The sequence below is a fragment of the Manis javanica genome, chromosome 3 (genome assembly GCF_040802235.1).
Source record: "Manis javanica isolate MJ-LG chromosome 3, MJ_LKY, whole genome shotgun sequence".
Classification (NCBI taxonomy): domain Eukaryota; kingdom Metazoa; phylum Chordata; class Mammalia; order Pholidota; family Manidae; genus Manis; species Manis javanica.
The window spans coordinates 213,091,153-213,114,743 of record NC_133158.1 but is presented as its reverse complement, the minus strand read 5'-3'; the positions used below and the strand labels follow the sequence as shown (position 1 = coordinate 213,114,743).

The 23,591-nt window shown below is 44.4% G+C and overlaps 1 protein-coding gene across 2 annotated transcripts; it reads right to left on the bottom strand.

Moving 5' to 3' along the window:
- Positions 1–253: 253 nt before the first annotated feature.
- LOC108403407 (L-threonine 3-dehydrogenase, mitochondrial) lies at positions 254–14,597 on the bottom strand. 2 transcript variants are annotated; one of them, XM_036998980.2, is made up of 9 exons: positions 14,440–14,597; positions 9,319–9,518; positions 7,726–7,768; positions 7,042–7,112; positions 5,758–5,907; positions 5,494–5,666; positions 4,616–4,706; positions 1,352–1,621; positions 254–759 (listed from the first exon to the last, which is right to left on the bottom strand). In XM_036998980.2, exons 2-9 carry the CDS (start codon positions 9,500–9,502, stop codon positions 620–622), a joined length of 1,122 nt encoding a protein of 373 aa, XP_036854875.2. In that variant the 5' UTR covers positions 9,503–9,518; positions 14,440–14,597; the 3' UTR covers positions 254–619. The 2 variants fall into 2 exon arrangements, with proteins under 2 accessions (XP_036854875.2, XP_017526043.3); XM_017670554.3 differs by lacking the exon at positions 14,440–14,597 and adding an exon at positions 14,056–14,159.
- Between the last annotated feature and the right edge of the window lie 8,994 nt (positions 14,598–23,591).

Genomic DNA, 23,591 nt, shown 5'->3' with positions numbered 1-23,591 from the left:
TTTACGAGTGAGATCATCTTCAGCATTCTTAATTTCCTACAGATACATCTTCCTAAAGAAAAATAAATGAGAAATCATAATTTTTGAGAAGTGGTAACATCTCTGGGATATTATGAACATGGGATTATATATCAAACACTTCTTGTGTTATGATAGGATAGCAAAGAATGCTTTTCAGTTAGGCAATCACCCTTGACAGTCTTTCAGCTGTAATCTTTGGTCTCTAGTCAAGAGAATAACGGAGCCTCAGGAGTGATATCCAAATGAAATTTAATTAAATACAAGCGTCACATATGTCCACCTTCCCAGAAATGGTCACTTCACCTTAACCAAGGAAATGGGAGCTATTATGACTTCAGTTTTCATTCTGTGATACTTGTGTTTGGACAAATTTAGGCAAACAACCAGTATTTAGAAGTCCTACCACCCAGCCTACAACGTGGAAAATGCTAGTGCCGACCCAGTTCTCCATCCAGCAGTTCAATACGAGCTGCAAAATTTAGTCCGATTAGTCCTTCAGCTCCAGATCACCTAGGTTCCTTGGGGTCTATTGTCTTGGGGTCGGTACAAGCTTCCCTGACAGCTGCCCACGATACAGGTGCTTTTCCTACTGACGGCTTCAGTTAGCTTGGGCAACTCTGGTATCAGAACCATGGGAGTTCAACATCGTGGTCACCAGCTCTGGGAGATCAAAATCGTGTTTCCACCCCCAGTCCTTCCGAGCATTGCTGTCATCAAAATTCATCGGCCAGCTGTCCGCTATGAAAAGATGAAGAGTAGCTTAAGTTACTCAGGCTCTTGGTTTGCAAAAAGATCTAGAACGTTTGCATTTATATAAAGGTCTATAACACAAGGTACTCCAAAGAAATTCTCTCCTTGAAATTCCCTTTGAGCAGACCAGAGCCACTCCTAATCACGTTGTGACCTCGTAGGTCGGAAGAATGTATCCTGCATCTCCTGTGGGGCAGGGCACAGTGTCACACACTGTTAAAATCCCACACAGGCTTGTAAGGTAGGACCCTCACACTCAGAAGGGGTTCAGGGCCATGGAGGGCAGCCACAGCATTTGAAAACCCTGGGCTTTTCTCACACTATTCTGCCTGTTTTACCTTTGACCTATAAAACAGTGAAATAACTGACCTGCCGTTTATTGGAATGGGAGTATTCCACCCACTTCGGATATTATTTCCCCAAAGAGGAGCACCTGCTGGCTTTGCCTCCTGCTGCAAAATGTCAGGACCCAAGAAGGTGCTGTGCTTGCGGATCTTCCCCCATTTATGATTCTCAAGGGACTCACAGCACGGACGGAGCTTAACTTGGGTTTTGAGGGGGTTTGCAATGATGTACCCACCTATGGCCTGCCGAACGGCATCCACGTTGTATGTGATCTGGAATTCTGGCACGTGCTTGAGGAGCTCCTGGGCCAGCTCCTCGGGGGAAAAGCTCATGGCAGTGACGTTGTAGGTCCTCAAGGAGAGGGCCTCTGCCGGGGCCTCCATGACCTCCAGGGTGGCCCGGAGGCAGTCGTCGATGTACATCATTGGGAGCCTGGTGCTGGGCTTCAGGTTGCACTCAAACTTGCCGTTCTTCACTGCATCGTGGAAAATCTGGACCGCATAGTCTGGAAGAGAATCCTACCTGTGGGTCTCTTCTAACAAAATGATCAGAGAGCTTCTTGGATTAAGGCAGTGGTTCTCAAATGTCTTAATCTCAGAATGCTTGATGTTCTTAAAACACACTAAAGATCTCCAAAGAAGTGTTATTAATGTGAGTTATATCAAAGTTTATTGTTATCAAAAATTAACAGAGAATTTTAACAATTACTGCATTGTAAAATGATAATAATAAACCCATCACATATTTATATGTATGTATTTCATATGGAAAAGAACATATTTTCCAAACAAAAGTGAGAAGTATGGCCTAACTTATATTTTGAAAATCTCTACTATCTGGCTTAAGAGGAGACAGCTGGGGTCACCTGTCTGCTGTGCTAGACTGAACACACCATGCGGCCTCTGAAAAACTCCAGGGTACACTTGTAAAGGAGAGTAAAAATGGCAAATAATGTCTTAGGACTAATATGGAAACAGTTTTGACTTCATGGACCCCTTGAAAGTGCCCCAGAGATCCATGGGGGTTCCAGTAAACACCTGGAGAAGCATTCTATTAAGGCAAAATCTTCTTACAAGTGACTGAAACCAGAGCCCCTTTCAAATCCCTAACATTTTGCTGAGAACTTATATACTGTATCTCAGGACCCCTCCTATGAAGACAATTTCTAATGTGCAAGTCACTGAATGTAATGCATGCTTGAATCCAGTTAATAACACTGCTGTTTATGTACCTTTTAAATACACGATACACAGAGTCCATTTTAAAAGAGCTCACAGTAGTAACAACAGAGGCTGTATTTTTTAAAAAGGCTATTTTTTTTAAACAATGAACTAGCAGAAAGAAAAATCAGGAAAATAGTTCCATTCACAATTGCATCAAAAAGAATAAAATACCTAGGAATAAACCTAGCCAAGGAGGTGAAAGACCTATACCCTGAAAACTACAAGACACTCATGAAAGAAATTAAAGAAGACACCAATAAATAGAAATACATTCTGTGCTCATGGATATGAAGAATGAATATTATCAAAATGGCCATCCTGCCTAAGGCAATCTATAGAGTCAATGCAATCCCTATCAAAATACCAATAGCATTCTTCAACGAACTAGAACAAATAGTTCTAAAATTCATATGGAACCACAAAAGACCCTAAATAGCCAAAGCAATCCTGAGAAAGAACAAAGCTGGAGGGATTACAATTCCCAACTTAAAGCTTTACTGCAGAACTACAGTAATAAAAACAATTTGGTATTAGCAGAAGAACAGACCCATAGATCAATGGAACAGAATAGAGAGCACAGATAGAAACCCAAGCCCCATATATGGCCAATTAATATAGGATAAAGGAGCCATGGACATACAATGGGGAAATGATGGCCTCTTCAACAGCTGGTGTTGGCAAAACTGGACAGCTACATGTAAGGGAATGAAACTGGATCACTGTCTAACTCCATACACAAAAATAAACTCAAAGTGGATCAAAGACCTGAATGTAAGTAAGTCATAAACCCATAAAACTCTTAGAAGAAAACACAGGAAAAATCTCTGGAATATAAACATGAGCAACTTTTTCCTGAACACATCTCCCTGGGGCAAGGGAAACAGAAGAAAAAATGAGCAATTGGGACTACATCAAACTAAAAAGCTTCTCTACAGCAAAGGACACCACCAGTAGAACAAAAAGGCATCCTACAGGATGGGAGAATATATTCATGAATGACATACCTGACAAGGGGTAGACATCCAAAATATATAAAGAACTCACACGCCTCAACACCAAAAAGCAAATAACCCAATTAAATAATGAGCAGAGGATATGAAGAGACACTTCTCCAAAGAAGAAATTCTGATGGCCAACAGGCACATGAAAAGATGCTCCACATCACTAATTATCAGGGAAATGCAAATTAAAACCACAATGAGATATCACCTCACATCAATTAGGCTGGCCAACTTTGAAAAGACAAGGAACAACAAATGCTGGCGAGGATGTGGAGAAAGGGGATCCCTCCTACACTGCTGGTGGGAAAGTAAAGTAGTTCAACCATAGTGGAAAGCAATATGGAGGTTCCTCAAAAAACTAAAAATAGAAATACCATTTGATCCAGGAACTCTACTCCTAGGAATCTACCCAAAAACAAGATCCCAGATTCAAAAAGACATATGCACCCCTATGTTTATCACAGCACTATTTACAAGAGCCAAGATATAGAAGCAACCTAAGTGTCCATCAATAGATGGATGGATAAAGACGTGGTATATATACACAATGGAATACTATTCAGTCATAAGAAGACAAGAAATCCTACCATTTGCAACAACATGGATGCAGCTAGAGGGTATTATGCTCAGTGAAATAAGCCAGGTGGAGAAAGACAAGTACCAAATGATTTTCCTAATTTGTGGAGTAAAACAACGAAGCAAAACTGAAGGAACAAAACAGCAGCAGACTCACAGACTCCAAGACAGGATCAGTTACAAAAGGGGAGGGGTGAGGGAGGGCGGGTGGGGAGGGAGGGAGAAGGGGATTGAGTGGCATTAAGATTGGCACACATGATGTGGGGAGGGTCACGGGCAAGATAGCATAGCACGGAGAAGGCAAGCAGTGACTCTGTGGCATCTTATTATGCTGCTAGACAGTGACTGCAATGGGGTGTGGGGGAAACTTGATAATATGAGTGACTATAGTAACCATGTTTTTCATGTGTAACCTTCATAAGAGTATATCAATGATACCTCAATAAAAAAATAAATAAAAATAAATAAAATAATAAAAAGGCTATTTTCTTATTTGGTGTCTTCCTATGGGTGGGTAACAAATTTGTTCTTGAATATTATTTGTTTAATTCCAGCACCGTGGGTGGCCAATCCTGAGCTGGATTTACAACCACGTGAACTGCCCTTAGCAAGTTGAAGTCAGTAAGGTCCAGCGAGCCCCTGGGAGGCAGGTCCTGGGGAGGAACGCTTACCTTCCATATGAAAGAAACAATCACTTACCAGTTGTTCCTCCCCCAGGTTGGGAATCAGCTGAAATGATCCCAGGATACCTCAGACATCGGAAATCTAACCCATACCGGTAATAGTAATACTACAAAAAAGGGAAAAACTTACTTTAAAAGGAATCTTTTAAATCAGAGCAATGCAAAGAATTAACAGCCTTTTTCTGAAATATCACTCTATTCAGTTAGTTAAAATACTCCTAAAAGGAATAAAGATGCTAGAATTTCCAAGAATCACTCATTTTTCTTTAATAAGTAAATCTTAAAATTTTTAGCTTCAAAGAATCATCATTCAGGTGATACATCAACATGGTAAATAGTCAATCAGCCCACAGTAGGATTCCCAGCCTCTCTTTGGAAAGAAGTCACTGCTCACTGACCTAAACAATTCCCTATGGGCACATTCCTGCCATACCATGTTGGAAAGAGAACGGAGCAGGCAGTGGGAACAGAGCAACGACTGACAACACCAGCTGAAGGATGAGACACCAAGTACAATCTTCTCTAGATGTATAAAGACAGAGTATTAAGAAAAATTAAAACCAGAGACATCTGAAGTTTTCCAAAATACAAAGTTTTAAAATAACCTACACTACCAATATTGGGAGCCTGAAAGAACGGTACAGTTCAAAGAGGCTGGGCAGCAAATGCAGGGGTGCCATTAGAGGGGCTTGAGGAAGCGCTGCATGTTACTGCATGGCTGAGGAGTCCATGTGCAGCTACAGACACCTGCCCTTGGCAAACAGTCAGTTTATGAGCATTCCTGGGGACTGGGAGGCAGGGAAAGGGCAAGTCCCCTGGGAGGAGGAACCAGCAGGCGTTTGAGGCAAAACACATAGAAAAGAAAACATCGCCATCTTGTCAAGCAATGCTTACTTCTCCCATGAGCTCCGCATGGACCTTGGACACCCCGTAGATGGTCCTGGGTCTCTGAACACAGAGATCTGGGGTTGGGTTCCGCGGAGAAGTGGGTCCAAAAGCTCCAATGGTGCTGGGCACAAACAGTCTCAGGTTGTGCTCTGCTGCAACGTCCAGCACATTATGAAATCCTGAAACAGACATGGCAGTCTGAAGCATCTCCTACCAGGGATCCGCAGCAATCAGCAGGGCGACCACTGTGGGTAAGAGGCAGAGACGTACCGGTAATATTGACAGCTCGGGCCAAGGATACGTTTGCTTCTCCCACCGCACTGAGCAAAGCGCTGTAATGCAACAACCAGGTGATGCGGTTGTTTACTATAATCTCCCGGAGATTCTTATAATCCAGGATGTCAGAATAGATAAACGGGCCTACAGGGAACAGTGAAACCACAGGAATAAAAGAGTTTGGGTTTGAAAGACTAAATGACCTTTTCCTCCTCCTCTGTTGACTTGTGAAAGACCCAGTGTTACCTTGGTAACGAACCAGTTGGACCCTGGGCAGCATTTTTCATGCACAAGAGTAACAAACCCAGTCACCGCACAGGAAATGACAGCTACGGATTGTGCAGCTTGCACCTGCCAGGCACTGCACTAAGGGCTTCCCATACATTTAGCTCTCAAACAGTCTTCCAGGCAGATACGTTTTCCTGATGGGGAGACTAGGCACAGAGAGGTAAGAACTCACCAGGATCAAACAAAATAAGCAGAACTGGGGTCACAGCCAAGCTGCTGGCCAGAGTTGGAGCTGTTAACACCAACCCCACACACACATGGTGATTTCATTCTGCTTACAAGTTGCATATTTTAAAAGGAACAGAGAAATGGATTTAAAACAAAAGCCACACACACCTTGGTATAGAAGAACCACAAAACCTGAGGTGATCAGACTCAGTTAGGCTAGAGATAGACCTGATTTTGTCCAATGCTAATTTCCCCACTCACGACAAATTAGCACCTTCCCCACAGTAAGCAGCAAAAGCTGACACTGACTGAGGAGCCTGGCGTTGAGCTAGGAGAGATCATACAAATGTTTCTGAGGTGGTAGAAAACTCGGCCAGAGGAGTTTGAGAGGTGTGTGTGCACGCACAGTTAAGAGCAAGTCTATGCTGAAACAGGAGGATTAATTTCTCCACATTTTTAAGGCTTCCTTTTCTCATTACAGAACTTGGTTTTGTTTGTTCTCTGAGTCAAGCAGTCAAGCAAACACCCAAGAAGACAGGAATCAAAGGTTGTGTTCCAGAGCTACTGCTTGAGAACTTCACATCAAGTTCAGAAGACTTGCAGGTCCTCCTAACTCCCGAGCAGGCAGCAGCCCTACGCAGACAGCTGATGGAACAGGCGACACTGGTGCCAAGTGCCCGTAGCTGTGTAGCTGGGCCGCCTGCCCACCTCTCCCTCACGCCCGGCCATGAGCTGCTGCACACGTGGACACCACAAGCTACCTCTCCAAGTGCACTTTGAAAATTAAAGATAAAACAAAAGCAAAGCCTATCAATCCCTTACCGCTACGGAAGATGTGATCAGGGGGTTTCCTTATGTCGGACAAAATCACGTTGTCCTTCCCAAATCGTTTCCTAAAGGGAAAATGACAGCATGGGAGTTGGTACACAGAGGCCACAACTGGCCCTATGAAAATGCTCTCAAACAGGAACTGTGCTTTCCCGTCCACCTCCGAGTCCCCCTCCATACACCTTGCCCTCTCTTCTGCCCCAGCACGCCCGCCCCCGGGCCTGGCTCTCCCACGGGCAGCACCATCCTTGGTCTCTAAGGCCGCCACACTGTCATCCCTCCACCTGTCACCAGCCCCCTCCCAGCAGCCTGCAGAGCCTGCCCTCCCCATTCCCTCCTCTTGTCCTTATGCAGCTCCCTCCAAATCCCACACCATTTCTTTTCCGTTTCTACATGCACCAACCTCTGCTCCCAGACACCTAAAAATCAACTGATTGATGGGGAGTCACATGCCTTACTTGGAAAAGAGAAAGGGCAGAGGCCCAGTACGGGAGGCAATAAGCTAAGGACTTGCGAGGCTCAGGGGTGAAGAGGCGCAGTGACGTGCCGCGGAGCTGCGCTGTCTTAAACACGGGAGGCGCAAGAAGGGGGAGAACTGAGCAAACGGTTAAAAGGTGCCAAAGACAGCTTCACATACTGAAGAATCTGGATGTTAGATTTCAACTCGAGGGCTCTTACCTCAGCAAGTTAGCAAGCCCCACACCAAGCTGGCCAAGACCCCCTAGATGAAGAAGAAAAAAATGGAACTTAAATCCAAATCTAACCAGTTCAATCATTCCCAGAATGCAATAATGGAATAAGACTTTACTGATGATCTTGGCTACGGGTGAAAGCATTTCAGAGACGAAGCTCTCTCCACACAGAGGGGCTGACGGGAGGCAAGGGTGCAGGACGGGGGAAGGTGCGAGCAGGCCGCCCAGCCTCCCGGGTCCCAGGTCAGGGAGTCCCCGCCGGCCTTGCCTTCACTGTGTGCTGGGCTCAGAAGCTTGTCTGCAGCAGGGGCCGAAACACACAGAGCGGAACCTATGGCCCGTATCACCCTGCGGTGGGAGACCAGAATCCCGCCCTCCATTAGGCGCGGACAGGACACGACCGGGGAAAGAGGAGGGACAAACCAGGAGGTCATCCGGGAAAAGGGCAGGTACGCGAGCTAACAAGGGGTCGCTGCAGATATTCAAAATGAGCATCAGTGCTTCCTCATTTGGAGACTGAAAAATGCCGTGGATAGAAAGGGGGGCGCTGGGGGCACACTTGGAGGGATGCAACGACAAACCTCCCCTGGGAGAAACTGATGCGGTAGGAAGGTACAGAGGGCGGCATCTCCTCTGGGTGCCTGTCAACATGGGACCACACCAGGCCCCCTACCACTGGGCCCCTGGAGATGCTTTTAGGGGAGTGGGAGGGGGCAGAGGGGAACAACACCCAGACTACAGGCTACGTGAGGTGGGCAGGCACGTGCAGTGGGGAAACGACCACACCTGAAACCCACCGACAGCAGGAAAAGGTGAGAAGGCGAGGTGAATGTGCGCGCGCACACACACACACACACACACACATGAACATAATGAGCGTAATGATGTGAAGCCAAGGGAAGAAAATCTAGCAAGAAGGAAATAAAATGTGTCAGTCAAAGCAGAGGTGGGCTTGGGGTGTCTCGAAGTACTGTGGAGTGACAGGGCAGTTTGGAGAAAGGAGGATACAGAGTCAGGAGATGGGTACATGAGGTGAGAGGTCAGGGGGGCGAGTCTGGCAATGGTGAGATCCATGGCTCCATGAGATGGTGGCAACGAGTTCCCCGGGGACCGGCCCTAACTTACCTTCTGTCTCCAATGCACAGCTGTGCAACAGCCGCTTGGGATGAATGACATCCCATCAGCTTAGGCTGAGGAGTGTGGCCGAGGAAAGACGCTGCTGATTTCAGAGCCCGAGCTCTGGTCCCTGCACACCCCTCTCATGGGCCGTCACTCCCAGGCCAACGCTAACCGGGAAGGGGATGGTGTTCCGCGGCAGCTTCCCGGATCCCAGCTTCCTAGGCCCTCCCTTCAAACAATGAAACATTATGGCAGGGAAACCCTGTGCTGGCAACAGTGACAAAATAAGGACGTGGGACTTGCGATGTTCGGGAGGAAGCCAATCATGGGAAAGGTGGCTTCAGGTTACTAAACGTTAGCTGGCGGCATGTTAGACATTCCCAAAACAAAGTCAGACAGAAGCAGTGCAGGAAAGAAAACAAGAATCAAGGGCAAACGTGCAAAAAAGAAAAAACCCAACCTGTAATTAGGACACGAGGCTGGTCGGCCTCAGAGAAAGAGGCACAGTGAAAGCTGGCATCTGCTGGGATCTGCCGAGGGGAGGTGCCCAGAAACCGGACGGGCAGGGCAGACATCCAACAGCCACAGGCTGGGCTCTGCAGCGTCCGGCCCACAACCTGCTGCAGGGTCCCAACGACTGGCATTTTCTCTTCAAATACACTGTACAGAAAAGGAGCAGAGTTCATCATTAACCTTTCAGTTTCCCAAGCTCTCAAAACACAAACTCTTTAACTGAAAGTAATGCTCAAGATTGTCAGCTTGTGAGCAAAGCCATGTTTGGATTTGTGAACTAAACTGGAGATTGCCCAGTGGGCAGACAGGAAGCCATCAAGAGCCTACCATGAGCGGACGCAGGGCCCTGTGAACAAGGGGTAAAGCATTACAAGCAAACAACGGCTGGACAGAGACTGAGAAGTGAAATCACATACTGCTGACATCAGCTGGCATCTAATGTCACAGCGGAGGTCACTGTATATAGAATCAGAAACACCGAGTCCGTGGATCCTAGCCAAGGCTTCAAATCTGCGCAACTGTCACCCATCTGTCCACGCGCTGCTGGAGGCCACTTACAGGCCCCGGGTTAAATTACATCGTTTCCTGTACATCTTGTGTAACACTCAGGTGTTATCTTGAGAATGAACAAGACTAGAAGAGGAGATGGATAAGATAAAAAATAAAGGCATTCAGCAATATTTAGTAAGCTCTGACTAATTCTGTTTTACTGCCATGTCTTTACAAAGGATCATTTTTCAAGAGTCATTTTTTCCTTTTGTCCCAGATCACATATATTTTACTGTACAGCCCGCCTCTTCCTCATCAGGTCTGGACTGACCATGAAAACAGTCTGACCTCAAAAGGTCAAGACAGTCCAATCACGTATGGCTTGACATACCTGAGGGGCTCCCACTCTCCCCTTCCATCCCCAACACCCAGGCAAGCATGTCACAAGCGTAAATCATTCTGGCACAGCGTACTCGCCTGGTCCTAACAGCAGCTGGCCTCCTGCTCTGTGCACACAGCCCTGTGGCCCCCACGGTAAGATTTCCAGCAGAACTGGTAGATGAACCCCTGGAACTCATTCTGGTGCCCCACAGCCTCACAGAAAGATCACCAGATCTCAACGATCATGAAAGGAGAAAAGGTGAACCACAGTTGAGATTTCCAGTGGAAAATCTGAGCTTAGCCTACCGCTGTACTCAACCAGTGTCTGGTGTAGGTAACCGAGGTAGCAGGAGCGTTCCTGCAGCCCCTTGAGTCCGGATTATAGAAGACAAAAGGAAAATGCAATCTTCTGAAAACATGTTTTTTTTTTTGGTAAGTTGAATTTTTAATTATACAAGTTAGTCTATGTTGAATGCCCACCACCAGTCTTTATGGTGCTATTTCTCTATATTGGTTATCAAATGGAGCTCATTTTCTGATAGATTCCTTAGGAAGAGTTTAAGGGAACACTATTTCCCAAATTCCTTTATGCTGGATAAATCTGTACCCTTTATACTTGAAAGTCAATTTTGTTGGAAATAAAATCCTTTGTTTACATTTTTCCTTGAGTGTCTTCAAAATGTCACTCCACTTTCTTCAAGCATAAAGGCTAAGAAACCACCTATTTTTGGGGGGGGTATCATTACTCTACAGTTAAATGAGCAACATTATGGTTACTAGACTCTCCCCATCATCATGAAAACATGTTTTTATACCCTTTTCAGAGGTTTTGTTCTTTAGGACACCAGAATAAGGTGGGTGGAGCCAGAGGGCTCCTGTCCGCTCAGGCTTGGCCACCCGGTCCCCAGCATAGGATGCAGCCCCATAAAGATCCCGAGGCCCTCCGTCTCGGCTAACTTTCCCAAATGAGCAGGAGAGAACCTTCTGCCGGAGCATCACTGGCTTCACGCCCGGGGTCAGGACTGCAAGGGAGGTACCCCAGGCGGGTCATGTTACAGGAGAGGCCCTAGCCTCCCTTCAGGCCTCCTCTGAAGACCCCTGGGGAAGCCATCCTCGCAGCTGTTGTCAACACCAGAGACTAGATAAGAACTTCTTTCCCCAAACTCAGAGGGATGGTGAGGAAGCCGAGCAGCAGCCAGATTTACCAGAACATCTGGAACTCGAAGATAGTTCTCAATCCCCAGAAGCAAAATAGTGGACGGCCAGAACTGAAAAGTTTATTTTTTCCTTTGAAGGTTGAAGAGACAGGAGTCAGGGAAAAGGCGCAGCTTGACAACACAATGTAGGTACGACTTTGCTCACCTTCCCTTTCCCCATAAGGGAAAACCACAAAGGAGGTACAAATTCTTAACTGAATATAAACATATTTTCATTTAACAATGTGGACGATTCATAATTGGGTTTGTTCTTGTTTCACTCCTATTCATAGGTAACATCTGACACTCCCTGAGCCTACTGAGACCCCTCCTACACTATGGAACTTAACCAGGGCTACCACCACCCCTCCAGACCCGATTCTTAACCAAGCAGCACCACTGTCCCTATAATGGGGATGCTTTTATTAACAATGCATGGACATTCAAAACAAAAACAAAACAGAAAACCTCCAGCCACCTGCAATGTATAGTTTTCCCATGTCAAGATTATTATTGGCCAAGTTCAACTTAACACTCTAAAGGCAGCAGTTGTCAAGTTTTCTGGTCTCAGGACTCCTTTTACATCCTTAAAAATTGAGGACTACAAAGAGCCTTTGTGTATGTGGCTTATATCTAATCACATGTGCTGTATTAGGACGCAACACTGAGAAATGTTTAACATATTCATTCATTTAAAACCAAAAAACATGTTAACAGAAATGTATCTTTATGAAAATGATATAAAGAACTTCGGTGAGAAGAGTACCAGTTTTACATTCTGTACATCTCCTTGATGTCTACCTTAACAGAAAACACCTGGATTCTCACATATGCTTTTGAATTCAATCTCTTTATTGCTTTGATTGAAGTATATAAAGAAAATCCAGACCCACACAGCAAAGTAATGAGAAAAGGGAGCAGTGTTTTAAACCCTTTACAGATAAATCTGGATACTCACCATTGATACCCCCAACTCCACACATGGTAGTTCCCTAGCGGTTCATTGCAAGGTAGAATCTGACGTCTTATCAATGAACCTTTCTGACTCAGTTACTTAAAAACCCACTGGTCTATTTAATGCTCACTGGTGGAAGTTTTCAGATGCTCCACGACTTGTGATGAGCTTTCCTTCTGATGGCGAATGCAGTGTGTGCTTGTGTGTTCTTGTGTTTCTGGAATCTTTCAAGAGTGGTAGGCTTAGACTGCAAATAAGTGCATTTTCAGAGATGAGCTCAAATACTGTATGATTCCATCCATAAGTTATAGGAGTTATTGAAAATAGTCAAAAACCATTGAAACATGAAATAAAAAGCAGTTGACAAGGGGTGGGAGAAAGGAGGAGGAGATACTCATGTTTAATTAATTGGCATCGCTTCAGTTTTTGCACAATGAAGAAATTCTGTTTCATGACCATGTGAATATACTTAACACCGCTAAACTGTACACTTAAAAATGGTTAACATGGTAAATTTCATTTGTGATTGAAACCACAATTTAAAATAAAATTTACGTTGAAAAAAGGTACCCAGCTCTGAAAATGGGCTGTGCATACCTGTGTTGCTGAGGCGCTAGAATATTCATCCAGTGGAGACGGATGCAGCCTGCAGGGACCTGACTCCTCCAAAGCCCCAGCCCCCGTCCCACTGAACTCCCCAGTCCATTGTTTCTCAGCTTACAAACCTGCTGAAACCTACCGGTTCTGCTGCCTCACTGTTTCTTCCAGCCTCAGGGGTCTCCAGGAGTGGTCAGCGGCTGCAGACCCTCCTTTCCCACCCCTCTCCCACTTCTAAAGGACACTGCTGACCACCACCACCTTCGTTTGCCCTGGTTCGCCCCCCTCTTAGTCTGCTTGAAGGAGTAACAAAGCTCATGAAACACATTTGCAACGCAGCTTAGGCTTTTAAATCTTGCGGTTCATTCAACAATAATAAATATGTGCTCCTAATAGTAACGACCGAAGGAAGACCCAGGCACCTCCTAATTACTGAGCGTCGAGGAAAGCACCCGCTTTCCCCAACCCTTATTTCACCCCCAGAATAACCCCAACGCTGGAATCTTTTCCCCATTTTGCAGGATGAATTGACCCTCCCACGGTCAAGCAGACGCTAATTACCACGAAGACGGGTAGGAAACCAGTTTTGTGGAGTCTCAACACTCCTTCCCACCACCCTCCACCACTACACCTCAAAGGAAAGAGATGCGATCAGATGCCTGCCTAAGAGGGTGGACAGCCAGGCAACCTCCCGGCGGCCGCGCAGGGCGCACCCTGCCCACCCTGCCCACCCCCAGCTCCAGCGCAGCCGCTCCTAGCCCCCCACCGCGGGAGGACTGCACGCGGGGACAGGGTCAAGGCCGCACACCGCCGCTGCCTGGCTGGGCGCGCCGCCGACTACCTTGCCAAACCCCCGGGTCTCCGCATTCTTTGACAGCAGCGCCACATCACACCGGGCAGGGGACCGAGCAAAAGCAGAGCACTTGGCAAACTGCTCGAAGTGCAGACTCCACCGACGCGCTGGTGAGGTCTGGCGTCACCGAGGGGATGTCCGAAAGCCAGAAGGGGCCGGGGAGATCCCCGGAGCTCCGAGCGTGAGCTCGTCTCCGAGGGAGGCCTGGCTCACCTGCGCCCAGGCACACCCGCCGCGGAGGCCGATCCCGAGAGGCCGCGGGCCTGGGGCCGCTCGCGGGTCTGCCGGCCGGGGGCGTGCGGTCCCACCCTAGCGGGAGGTGACTGGGCAGACCGGTTTTATGAGAACGGGCGCGCCGCCTCTAGTCCCTGGAGGGGGTGCCTTTCCGAAAAGTGCAAGGGGCTGTGCGTGGCGTCCCCCCGACCCCAGCCGCGCCGGCCCTCCCCTGGCCCCGGCGGGGCCGTCCCAGCTCCGCGCCCACTGCTGGGGCCCCACGCGCGCGCCCGGGAGCGCGGGGTGGGCGGCGCTGCGGGGGTCACTCGGCTCCGCTCCCAACGGGCGCTCAGCTCCCGGGGCGCGTCTCCGCTCCGCACTGACCTGCGGCCGCTGCCGTCCAGAGATGCTGCGCTGCGGCACGGGATCGAAGTCGGGGCGCGGCGAGCAGAGCCCCGAGCCGCCCCGGCGCCGCGCTTTATCGCCTCGGCGCGCAAACCCGCCCCTCCGCGCCCCAGTCCCCTCCCCCGGCCTGGGCCGCCGCGTCGGCGCCGGGTTCCGGGTGGGGGGCGGGGCGGGCTGCCGGTTGCCACGGCAACCCTGCGCGCGCGGGCCCTAGCTGCGCGCACCCTTCCCGCCGGCCGCGCCTGGCACCCAGGGGCGCCTTCGAGCCCGCGCTGCCCTCCTGCCCATCCTCGCGCGCGCCGTCAGGGCGGGGGCGGTCTGCAAGGCCTTCCCGGACCCGCCGTCCGCCCCGTGGAGCCCCGCAGAACCGGCTGGTGCTGGAACCTCTGGCCTCCGCGATGGACGCGGGCAGGAGTCCGGGACGCAGAAGATAAAGCTGCAAAGATCGGCTGAGGAAATGGCCCCAGACGGGGGTCCCGAGGTCTGGTATGGACCGGCCCGGAGACAGGCACAGGTCTCGGTTTCCCACGTGGGAAACATCGCTGTCAAATTTGATGACCTCCCTGGTGTGCAGGAAAATTCCAATCATCACCTTGAAATAAAAGAGTTATTTTGGGGCCAAAATTTATGGATTTAGTCCCTGGAAGGTAGAATTCCTATCGAGGGAGACGGAGCCCACCCCGGCGGTGGGTGGGGTAGGACATACATTCCAAAGAGCCGAAATTAGGTTTTTTATCCTGGAGGAGACAGGCAAGAGGGACAGGACTTCAAAAGGGTGCATTTCATTTACATAAGTTCTGGGGGAAAAAAGTGCCGCCAACGGAAATGAGGAGGAAATGCAGAAAATTTGCTTATCCTTTACCCGGAATGCGGATACCAGTTGTTCAGCCTTTAACTCAATTAACAGATGGGTGTTTTTCGTTTTTCATGGTGGGCCATTTTGAGACTCCCGGAGTTAATGAAACTTGCATTACTTAGGCCTTAGAAATCTTTTTGGTGGTCCCTAGTGTGGTGGTCAGCTTTTCTTTATTTCACAAGTTCCCCCTTTTGAGCAAATATCTTTCTCACTGAAAGCATTTTATTAATCATATTAAGGATGTAACAGACGTGGGTCCCTCATAGCCAGGAGCGCCCATTCCGGGAGTCACGTGCCGTGTTACTAAAGCTGTGACCAAAGTCTGTCTTTACCGAAGTGACGAGGGAGAACATATGTCGTGCCTGACCTCTTAGGGACCACTGGCTGAATTTTACGGGGAAACAGAATTCAAAGCCTCGTGTATCTCTGGGTTATGCACAGCAGACACTAGCCTGCCAGTGACCTTCTCATTTTTAAGTTGAGGCCAAGAAGTTTGCAAAGACAACAAGAAATCATTTTCATAAAACAATTACCTTAAGGGCAAAAGAAAAACCCTTCACAATCTCTTAATATTTCATAGCTGACCAACAGTTCAAGAAATTCTGTCCTTTAAACAACGAGAAAAACATTCTAATCCTGTAGTGTACTTGATATTATGACTCATTGTGGGTAAAATTGTAGTATTTCCAGAATGTCTCACCTGGCTTTAGTGCATCTCCATATCAGTAGGCATTCCTGAGGGGTGGAGAAAGGTAGTTCATCTCCATATCAATGGGTAATTCTGGGCGACTGAGGGTTTATCTGAACCTGAGAGGTTGGAGGGGGAGGTTTCACTTGGCTCTGCCTGAACAAGAGACCGGCAGCCCCCAGACCGCAATTTGCAAGCAATAAGTGGGTTTTAAACTTTTTTTCTCCCTTTGACTGATTTCAGTTTTAGCTAGGTATTTTGCCCCGGGATTTCCTCTCCCCGGAGTTACACACACAACTCTGAAGACAGCATGACCATACTTTAAATTCCTTTTCCACAAACCTTTACAACCCTTTTTTACATCCTGATATTAATGTGCAAAATGAGACCAACAAGAAGGCAGGTTATTCTCAAGAGGCCCTGGCTGATAGCCAGTGGGACTGGATTGGGAAAGGAAGGCTCAACATGAAATTTTATCATCCTGTTTCAGCTGAGCACTACAGCAAAAGCTGATCCTGGTAATAATTTTTGCCTTTTCACTGGCTTTTCCCAGCTCTTCCCAGGCTCTCTGCTATGAGCTCTGGTATCTACCAGAGTTATCCCGTGGCTATTAAGGGAATTAATGTTGCATTCTGGGGTGCACCCACAGAGGTGCCGGTAGGTACTGGAAAAATTTTATTTTAGGTACCTCATTATCTTTGATTTCTCATTACTTTTTTTTTTTTAATGAAAGTCCCAATAAAGTTATTCTGAATTTCTGGAAACTTTTAAGTACACTATTTAAATGATTTTTATCTAATTGGAACATTCCCTTTGTTGGCCATTCTAGTCTTAGCAAGATTCCACCATTTTTCTAGATATTTATAGCCTCCAGAAACACAGTTTTTAGGCTCTCTGGACTCTGAGTGGGCCCTTCTGCTAGCTGAGAAGTTACTTTGTCTAATAGCCAGCTGTTCTAATTGTACATGTAAAAACACCAGAAAGTTTGAATGTTCCCCATTTCTCTAAATACCTGTTAAGTGCGCCATAGCCCACTGGGGTGTTAGAGGGTGATTCATTTTGTTTGGGCTTCTTGTTTTTTGCAGTGTGATTTCCCATAATTTTAAATATTTTGGATAGTGAAAATCCAAACAAAGGCTTGGGGAGATGAGTAAAAGCATCACAAATGTGCTGCTTTTGAACCCTACTTCTAATTTTGGCCATGATCATTCTCTCACGTGTTTTGGTTTTCTCCATCTGGCTGCCTAATGCAACCAGGGATAACTTGGACCGACCACTGGATGATCAATCGTTATGTATGTGTCCCCAGTTGAGGCTTTCTTTTTTTTTTAATTATGAGAAGGGGATTTCCCTATGGAATCGCTTTTCGTCCCCGGGTACAACCTCAGACACTTTCAAAAATTCCCAGTCACCTGAGAAAGCCACAGAGCAGGAAGGAAGTGGTGTCCATTGTATCTTAAGAGGTGAGCACCTCAGTCTCTCAATTGTCTGTTTTAGTTTTGTTCTGATACCATGATATTATTAAGCCAAAGACTTTAATCAACCAGCCTCCTTCCCCTTAAGCCCCATTGTCCCAAAAAACTCTTTAGTACAACCCCTAAAGAGCTCAAATAAAAGTCCAGGGAGCCTGCCAGTTAAATCATAATGAGGTGCAGATAGGGAGTCTCTTACCAGGATCACCTGAAAGGCAGATGGAGCCCAGGGCACGAAGGGCCTGCTGATACCTGGCACCTCAGGTGGCCCAGGGAAATGAAACCCCTGATCCTGCCTACTGCACCTAAGAACTGGTGACAGAAAATGCAGTAAAACACTGTTTCACCGGAGGGGGATTTCAACTTCAGACAAGTTCACTCTGGATTCGCTGAGACCAAAAAATGATAACAGAACGTTGGGGGTAAAAGGTCTTAGACCAAGCTGTATTCCCGTGGTGGCAGGTCCAGCTCTAGAATCATGTCTGCATCCAGCAAGTCTGCACTCCATGTCTACCTTCACTTCTTACCAGCCAGGAGACGGGGGGAAGCACTGGGCAGAGCTCTCTGTATAGCAACACAGACAATAATGGCTCATTGACAACAGGTGTGTAAGCAGGCACCTTTGCAGTAGGCCAGTCACATCATTGTAGCCAAGCAGTGGGCAAGTTGACTAGGGTCAGGTGAGGATCCTGGCCGTAGGAACTTCCATTTTCCCTGCAATCACCTTGAAATAAAAGAGCTTTTTGGAGCCAAAAGTTTTGGATCTAGACCCTGGAAGGTAAAGTTCCTAGGGGTAGGTGGGGTAGGAGATAGGTTCCAAAGAGACCAAAGTCATAATTAGGTTTTATATCCTGTAGGAGACAGACAAAAGAGACAGAAGTTCAAAGGGGTACATTTGATTTATGTAAGATACATTCTGGGAAGAAAAGAGTTGTGGGGCAATACACATCCTGGTGGGCCCCTGGCGCCAAAGGAAGTGAAAAGGTAAAAAAAAAATTTGCTTATTCTTTAGTAGGAATGTGCATGCTAATTGTTCAGCCTTTACCTTAATTAACAGATGGGTCGAGTTCTAATGCTCTTGACAATGTCTTCTGCAGAGTTTTTAATTTTAATGAAGTACAGCTTACCAATCGTTTCATTCATGGATTGTGGCTTTGGCGTTGTAACTAAAAAGTCATCACCATGTTCAAGGTTATCTAGGTTTTTACCTGCATTATCTAGGATTTTTGTAGTTTTGTGTTTTACACTTTGGTCTATGATCAATTTTGAGTTAATCTGTGAAAGGTATAAGGTCTGTCTAGATTTTTTTTTTTTTACATATAGATTTCAGTTGTTTTGGCACCATTTATTGAAAAGACTTGTGTTGCTTTGATCCTTTGTCAAAGATTGGTTGCCTATATTTGTGGGAGTCTATTTCTGGGGTCGCTATTTGTTCCACTGGTCTGTTTGTTCTGTCACCAGTACCGCCCTGTCTTGATCCTGCAGTCTTACAGTAAGTCTTGAGGTGGGCTGCATTATTGTGTTGGCTACTGTAATTCCTTTGCTTCTCCATATAAACTTTAGAATCATTTTGTTGATATCCACAGAGGAATTTGTTGGGATTTTTATGTGGACTGCATTGAACCTACAGATCAGTTTGTGAAGAACTGATATCCTGACAATAATGAATCTTCCTATCCATTAACATGGAATCGATTTAGTTCTTTTTATTTCACCGAAATTTTTTTGCAGTTTTCCTTATACAGATCTTGTACATATTTTTGTTAGATTTATGCTGAAATATTTCATTTTGGGAAGTGTTGATATAAATGGCACTGTTTTTACTTTCAAATTCCACTTGCTCATTGTGGGTATATAGGAAACTGATTGAATTTTGAGTATTAACCCTGTATCCTACAACCTTGCTATAATTGCTGTAAGTTCCAGCTTTTTGTTTTTTCCTGTTTTCTACATAAACATGTCACCTGCAAACAAAGACTACTTTATTTCTTCCCTCTCTATATGTATACCACTAGTTTCATTTTTTGTCTTAATGCATTAGTTATGACTTCCAATACAATGTTGAAAATCAACGGTAAGAGGGACATCCTTGCCTTGTTCCTGATCTCAGTGGGAAAGTTTTTTACCAACAAGTCTGACGTTAGCTGTAGGCATTTTGTAGATGTTCTTTACCAAGTTTAGGAAGTTCTCTATTCTTACTTTGCTGAGAATTTTCATCATGAATTGGACTTGATTTTTATCAGATGATTTTTCCTCATCCACTGATATGATCATGCAATTTCTCTTGCTTAGCTTGTGATGTGATGGATTACATTAATTAATTTTCAAATGTTAATCCAAAACCTTGCATAACCCAGGGGATCATGGTGTTTTGAAAATCCATTCTGCCATCACCTACTTTTTATTAAAAAACTTAGTCTTTTCGCATTTAAAGTAATTACTGATGAAGGACTTACTATTGCTATTTGTTTTCTGTATGTCTTATAACTTTTGTTGGTCTTCATTTCCTCCATTAATGTTGTCTTCCATATTTAGTCAATTACTCGTGACAATTTTGACTTCCTTGTCATTTCCTTTTCTATAGATATTTTTTGATATTATTATAAGCATTACATTTAGCAACTTAAAGTTATGGCAATCTAATTTGAATTGGTATCAACTTCAATAGCATACAAAAACCTCTACTCCAATACAGCTTTGTCACCCAAACTTTATGCTATAGATGTCACAAATCACATTATACCTTCTTTGCCCAGATTTATAATCATTTTTATGCCTTTGTCTTTTAAATACTATAGAAAAATAAAAGTGGAAATAGAAACCAAAATGACAATAATACTGGTTTTTACATTTGTCCATTTAAAAAATATTTACCAGAGATTTATTTCTTCATATGTGTTTGAGTTGTCTAGTGTAATTTCATTCCTCCCTGAATTACTTGCTTTAGTATTATAGTCATGTCTTATAGTCCAGATCTAGAGGTAATAAGGTCCCTGAGCTTTTGTTGATTTGGGAACATCTTAATTTCTTCATCATTTCTGTAAGACAGTTTATCTGGGTATAGAATTCTTGGTTGCCAAGTTTTTTTTTTTTTTGGCCACTTTAAATATATCATCCCACCGCCTTCTGGCCTTCATGGATTCTGTTCTGTTCAGCAGTCAGTTGATAATCTCACTGAGGTTCCCTTTCATGTGCTGATTCTCTCACTGCTTTCAGTATTTCCTCATTGTAACTTTCAGTCATTTGGTTATAATCTTTTTCAGTGTGCAGTTCCTTGAGTTTATATTACTTGGAGGTTACTGAGTTTCTTGTAAATTCGTGTCTTCAAATTTAGAAGTTTTCAGCTCTTAATTCTTCAGATAATCTTTTTGCTTTTCTCACTTTTTGACTCCATAAATCCATATATTCGTCCACTTGGTGTCTAAGTTTCTGAGGCTTATGCACTTTTCTTCATTCTTATTCTTTCTGCTCCTCAGACTTGATACTTTCAATTTTCCTATCTTTGTGTTTCTTTGCTTCTTCCCTCTGCGTGATCAAATAATTTGTTGAATGCTTTCAGTGAATTTTTCATATCAGTTGCTGCATTTTTCCGCTTCAGGATTTTATTTGGTTCCTTTTTATAATTTCTATCTTTGTTTTGATATTTGAATTTTGTTCAAACATTTTCCTGATTTCCTTCATTCTTTGTCCATGTTTTCCTTTAGCTCTTGAAGCCTGTTTAAAATAGTTATTTTAAAGTCTTCCTAATAAGCTTAATGTCTGGATTTTCTCAACTATTGTTTCTTTCAATTTATTTTATACCTTTGAACGGGCCATACATTTTTTCTTACATATCTTTTGATTTTTTTTTGGTTGAAAATTGGACATTTGATCATCACATGGTAATATTGGAAATTGAAGTCTCACACTTCCTCAGGATTTTCTGTAGGCTTTTTGTTTCATTATTATTATTATTAAAGACTGTAGTAGTGCATTTGTTTACTTTTCTGAACTAGTTTTGCAAACAGTGTATTCCTTGTCATGTGTGGTCAGAGGTTATCCATTCCTCTAGCTTGTGTTCATCTAATGTTTTGGCAGAGATTTCTTTGAATGCCAGGAGACTTAAAAAATAACTAAAAACAAGCAAACAAAAAAGTGCAAGTCATTCTGTGTTCAGGTCCTCCTTCAACACCAGGCTGCAAAGAACCTAGATCACTGAAACTTAGGGTCTTCTCAACACTTTTCTAAACGTGCATCTTAACCTAGGCACATATGTGGCCTTCTAAATTACCTCATACATGAGTTCTTTTGAATTTTTTGATTTCTCAAAGATGTCCCCCCAGGTTTTTCTTCCAGGCCTTAAGTATTTTGACTACAATATATTGTCCCAGGTGTCCACAGGTTGCTAGTTCTCCTTGCAGTATTTTCAACCCGAGTTCTGAATTAGGCAAAACTGAGATGAACTCTGCTGTTCTCTAGGTATTTCCTGGATAGGTCACAGTAGGCGTAAGCAATACTTTGACTGAGGTCTGATTCTTTCAGAATCAGACACTATGGGTCCACAATAGTAACACAGGCTGGCACTGTTTCAAGACTGCCACTGTGTTGGAGATGGGGTGGGACATTGGCAGGTAAACATGCCACAGATTCTCCCTAGTTTTCAAATTATCTTTTAATTTATTCAGCATTTCCCTGGTTGCTGTACAGCTCCATTTTACAGAGTTCTGACAAACTTGGTTCTGAAATTTGTTTTTCAATTTTCTGTATGGGGACGAAGTTAGATCACTTACTCCATTGAGTTACTGATGTCATCTTATACATGTTTTCAATGGCTTTTTCCTGAACATTATAGTACTTTAAAAATATTTAAAAGTTGGAAAGTAGGTCTATAAAACTCACACTGTTATTTTTTAATAGTGGCAAAAAAAATAAAGTTTACCATCTTGACCATTTTTAAGTGTCCAGTTCAGTACTTTTAGAACAATGTGATATATTCTCAAACACACTGAACTTTTTCATCTTGCAAAATTGAAACTCTACTCACTAGACAATAACTCCTATTTTCCCCTTTCCTGAGCCTCTGGCAAGCACCATTCTACTTTCTTTTTCTAAAAATTTTACTAATTTAGATATCTTATATAAGTGAAATCATAGAATATTTGTCTTTTTGTGACTGACTGGCTTATTTCATTTAGCATAATGAATTCCAAGTTTCATCCATGTTGCAGCAGGTGACAGGAATTCCTTCTTTTTTAATACTGTAATGTTCCACTACATGTATATACCACATTTTATCAATTCATCCATCAATGGATATTTGGTTGCTTGGCTATTATGAATATCTCTGCAATGAACACAAGTGTCCAAGTATCTCTTTGAGATCTTACTTTCCATTCTTTTGGATATATACCCAGAGGTGGGATTGCTTTATCATACTGTCATTCTACTTTTGAATATTTTGAGGAACTGTCATACTATTTTCTGGAATGGCCGCACCATTTTACATTCCCACCAACAGTGTGCAAGGATTCCAGTTTCTCCACAAACTTAACATTTGTTACTTTTTGTTTTTCTGCTAGTGGCCATCCTACTGGGTATAAGATGATTATCTCATGGTTTTGATTGAATTTGTCTAATGATTAGGGATGTTGAATATATTTTCATAGGCCTGCTAGCAATTTGAACATCTCCTTTGGAGAAATGTCTACTCAAGTCCTTTGTCTATTTTCAGATCTGGTTGTTTTGTGTTGTTGTTGAGCTGTAGGTTTTCTATATATATATATTCTGGGTATTAGCCCCTTACAAAATATATAATTTGCAAGTATTTTCTCCCATTGTGTTCATGGTTGTTGACTGTGTTGTCTCCTTTGATTTATATACGTTTTTGCTTGATGAATCCCATTTGTCCATTTTTGCTTTTGTTGCAATGTACTTTTTGTCATATTCAAGAAATCATCGCCAAATCCAGTGTCATGACTTCCCCCAATGTTCTCTTTTAGTTTTATTGTTTAATGTTTTACACTTAAATATTTAATCCATTCTGAGATAATTTTTGTATACGGTATAAAGTAATGGTCCAACTTCATTTTTTTGCATGTAGCTATTTAGTTCTCTGGGCCCTCTATTTTGTTCCATT

What these genes read in the sequence shown, in the direction of transcription:
- LOC108403407 (XM_036998980.2), bottom strand. Translation starts at nt 9,502, where the DNA reads ATGCCAGTCGTTGGGACCCTGCAGCAGGTTGTGGGCCGGACGCTGCAG. An exon ending in TGATCACATCTTCCGTAGCG is followed by an intron (nt 5,908 to 7,041) that starts GTAAGGGATTGA and finishes TGTTCCCTGTAG; the next exon opens with GCCCGTTTATCTATTCTGAC. An exon ending in CCGAGCTGTCAATATTACCG is followed by an intron (nt 5,667 to 5,757) that starts GTACGTCTCTGC and finishes TGTCTGTTTCAG; the next exon opens with GATTTCATAATGTGCTGGAC.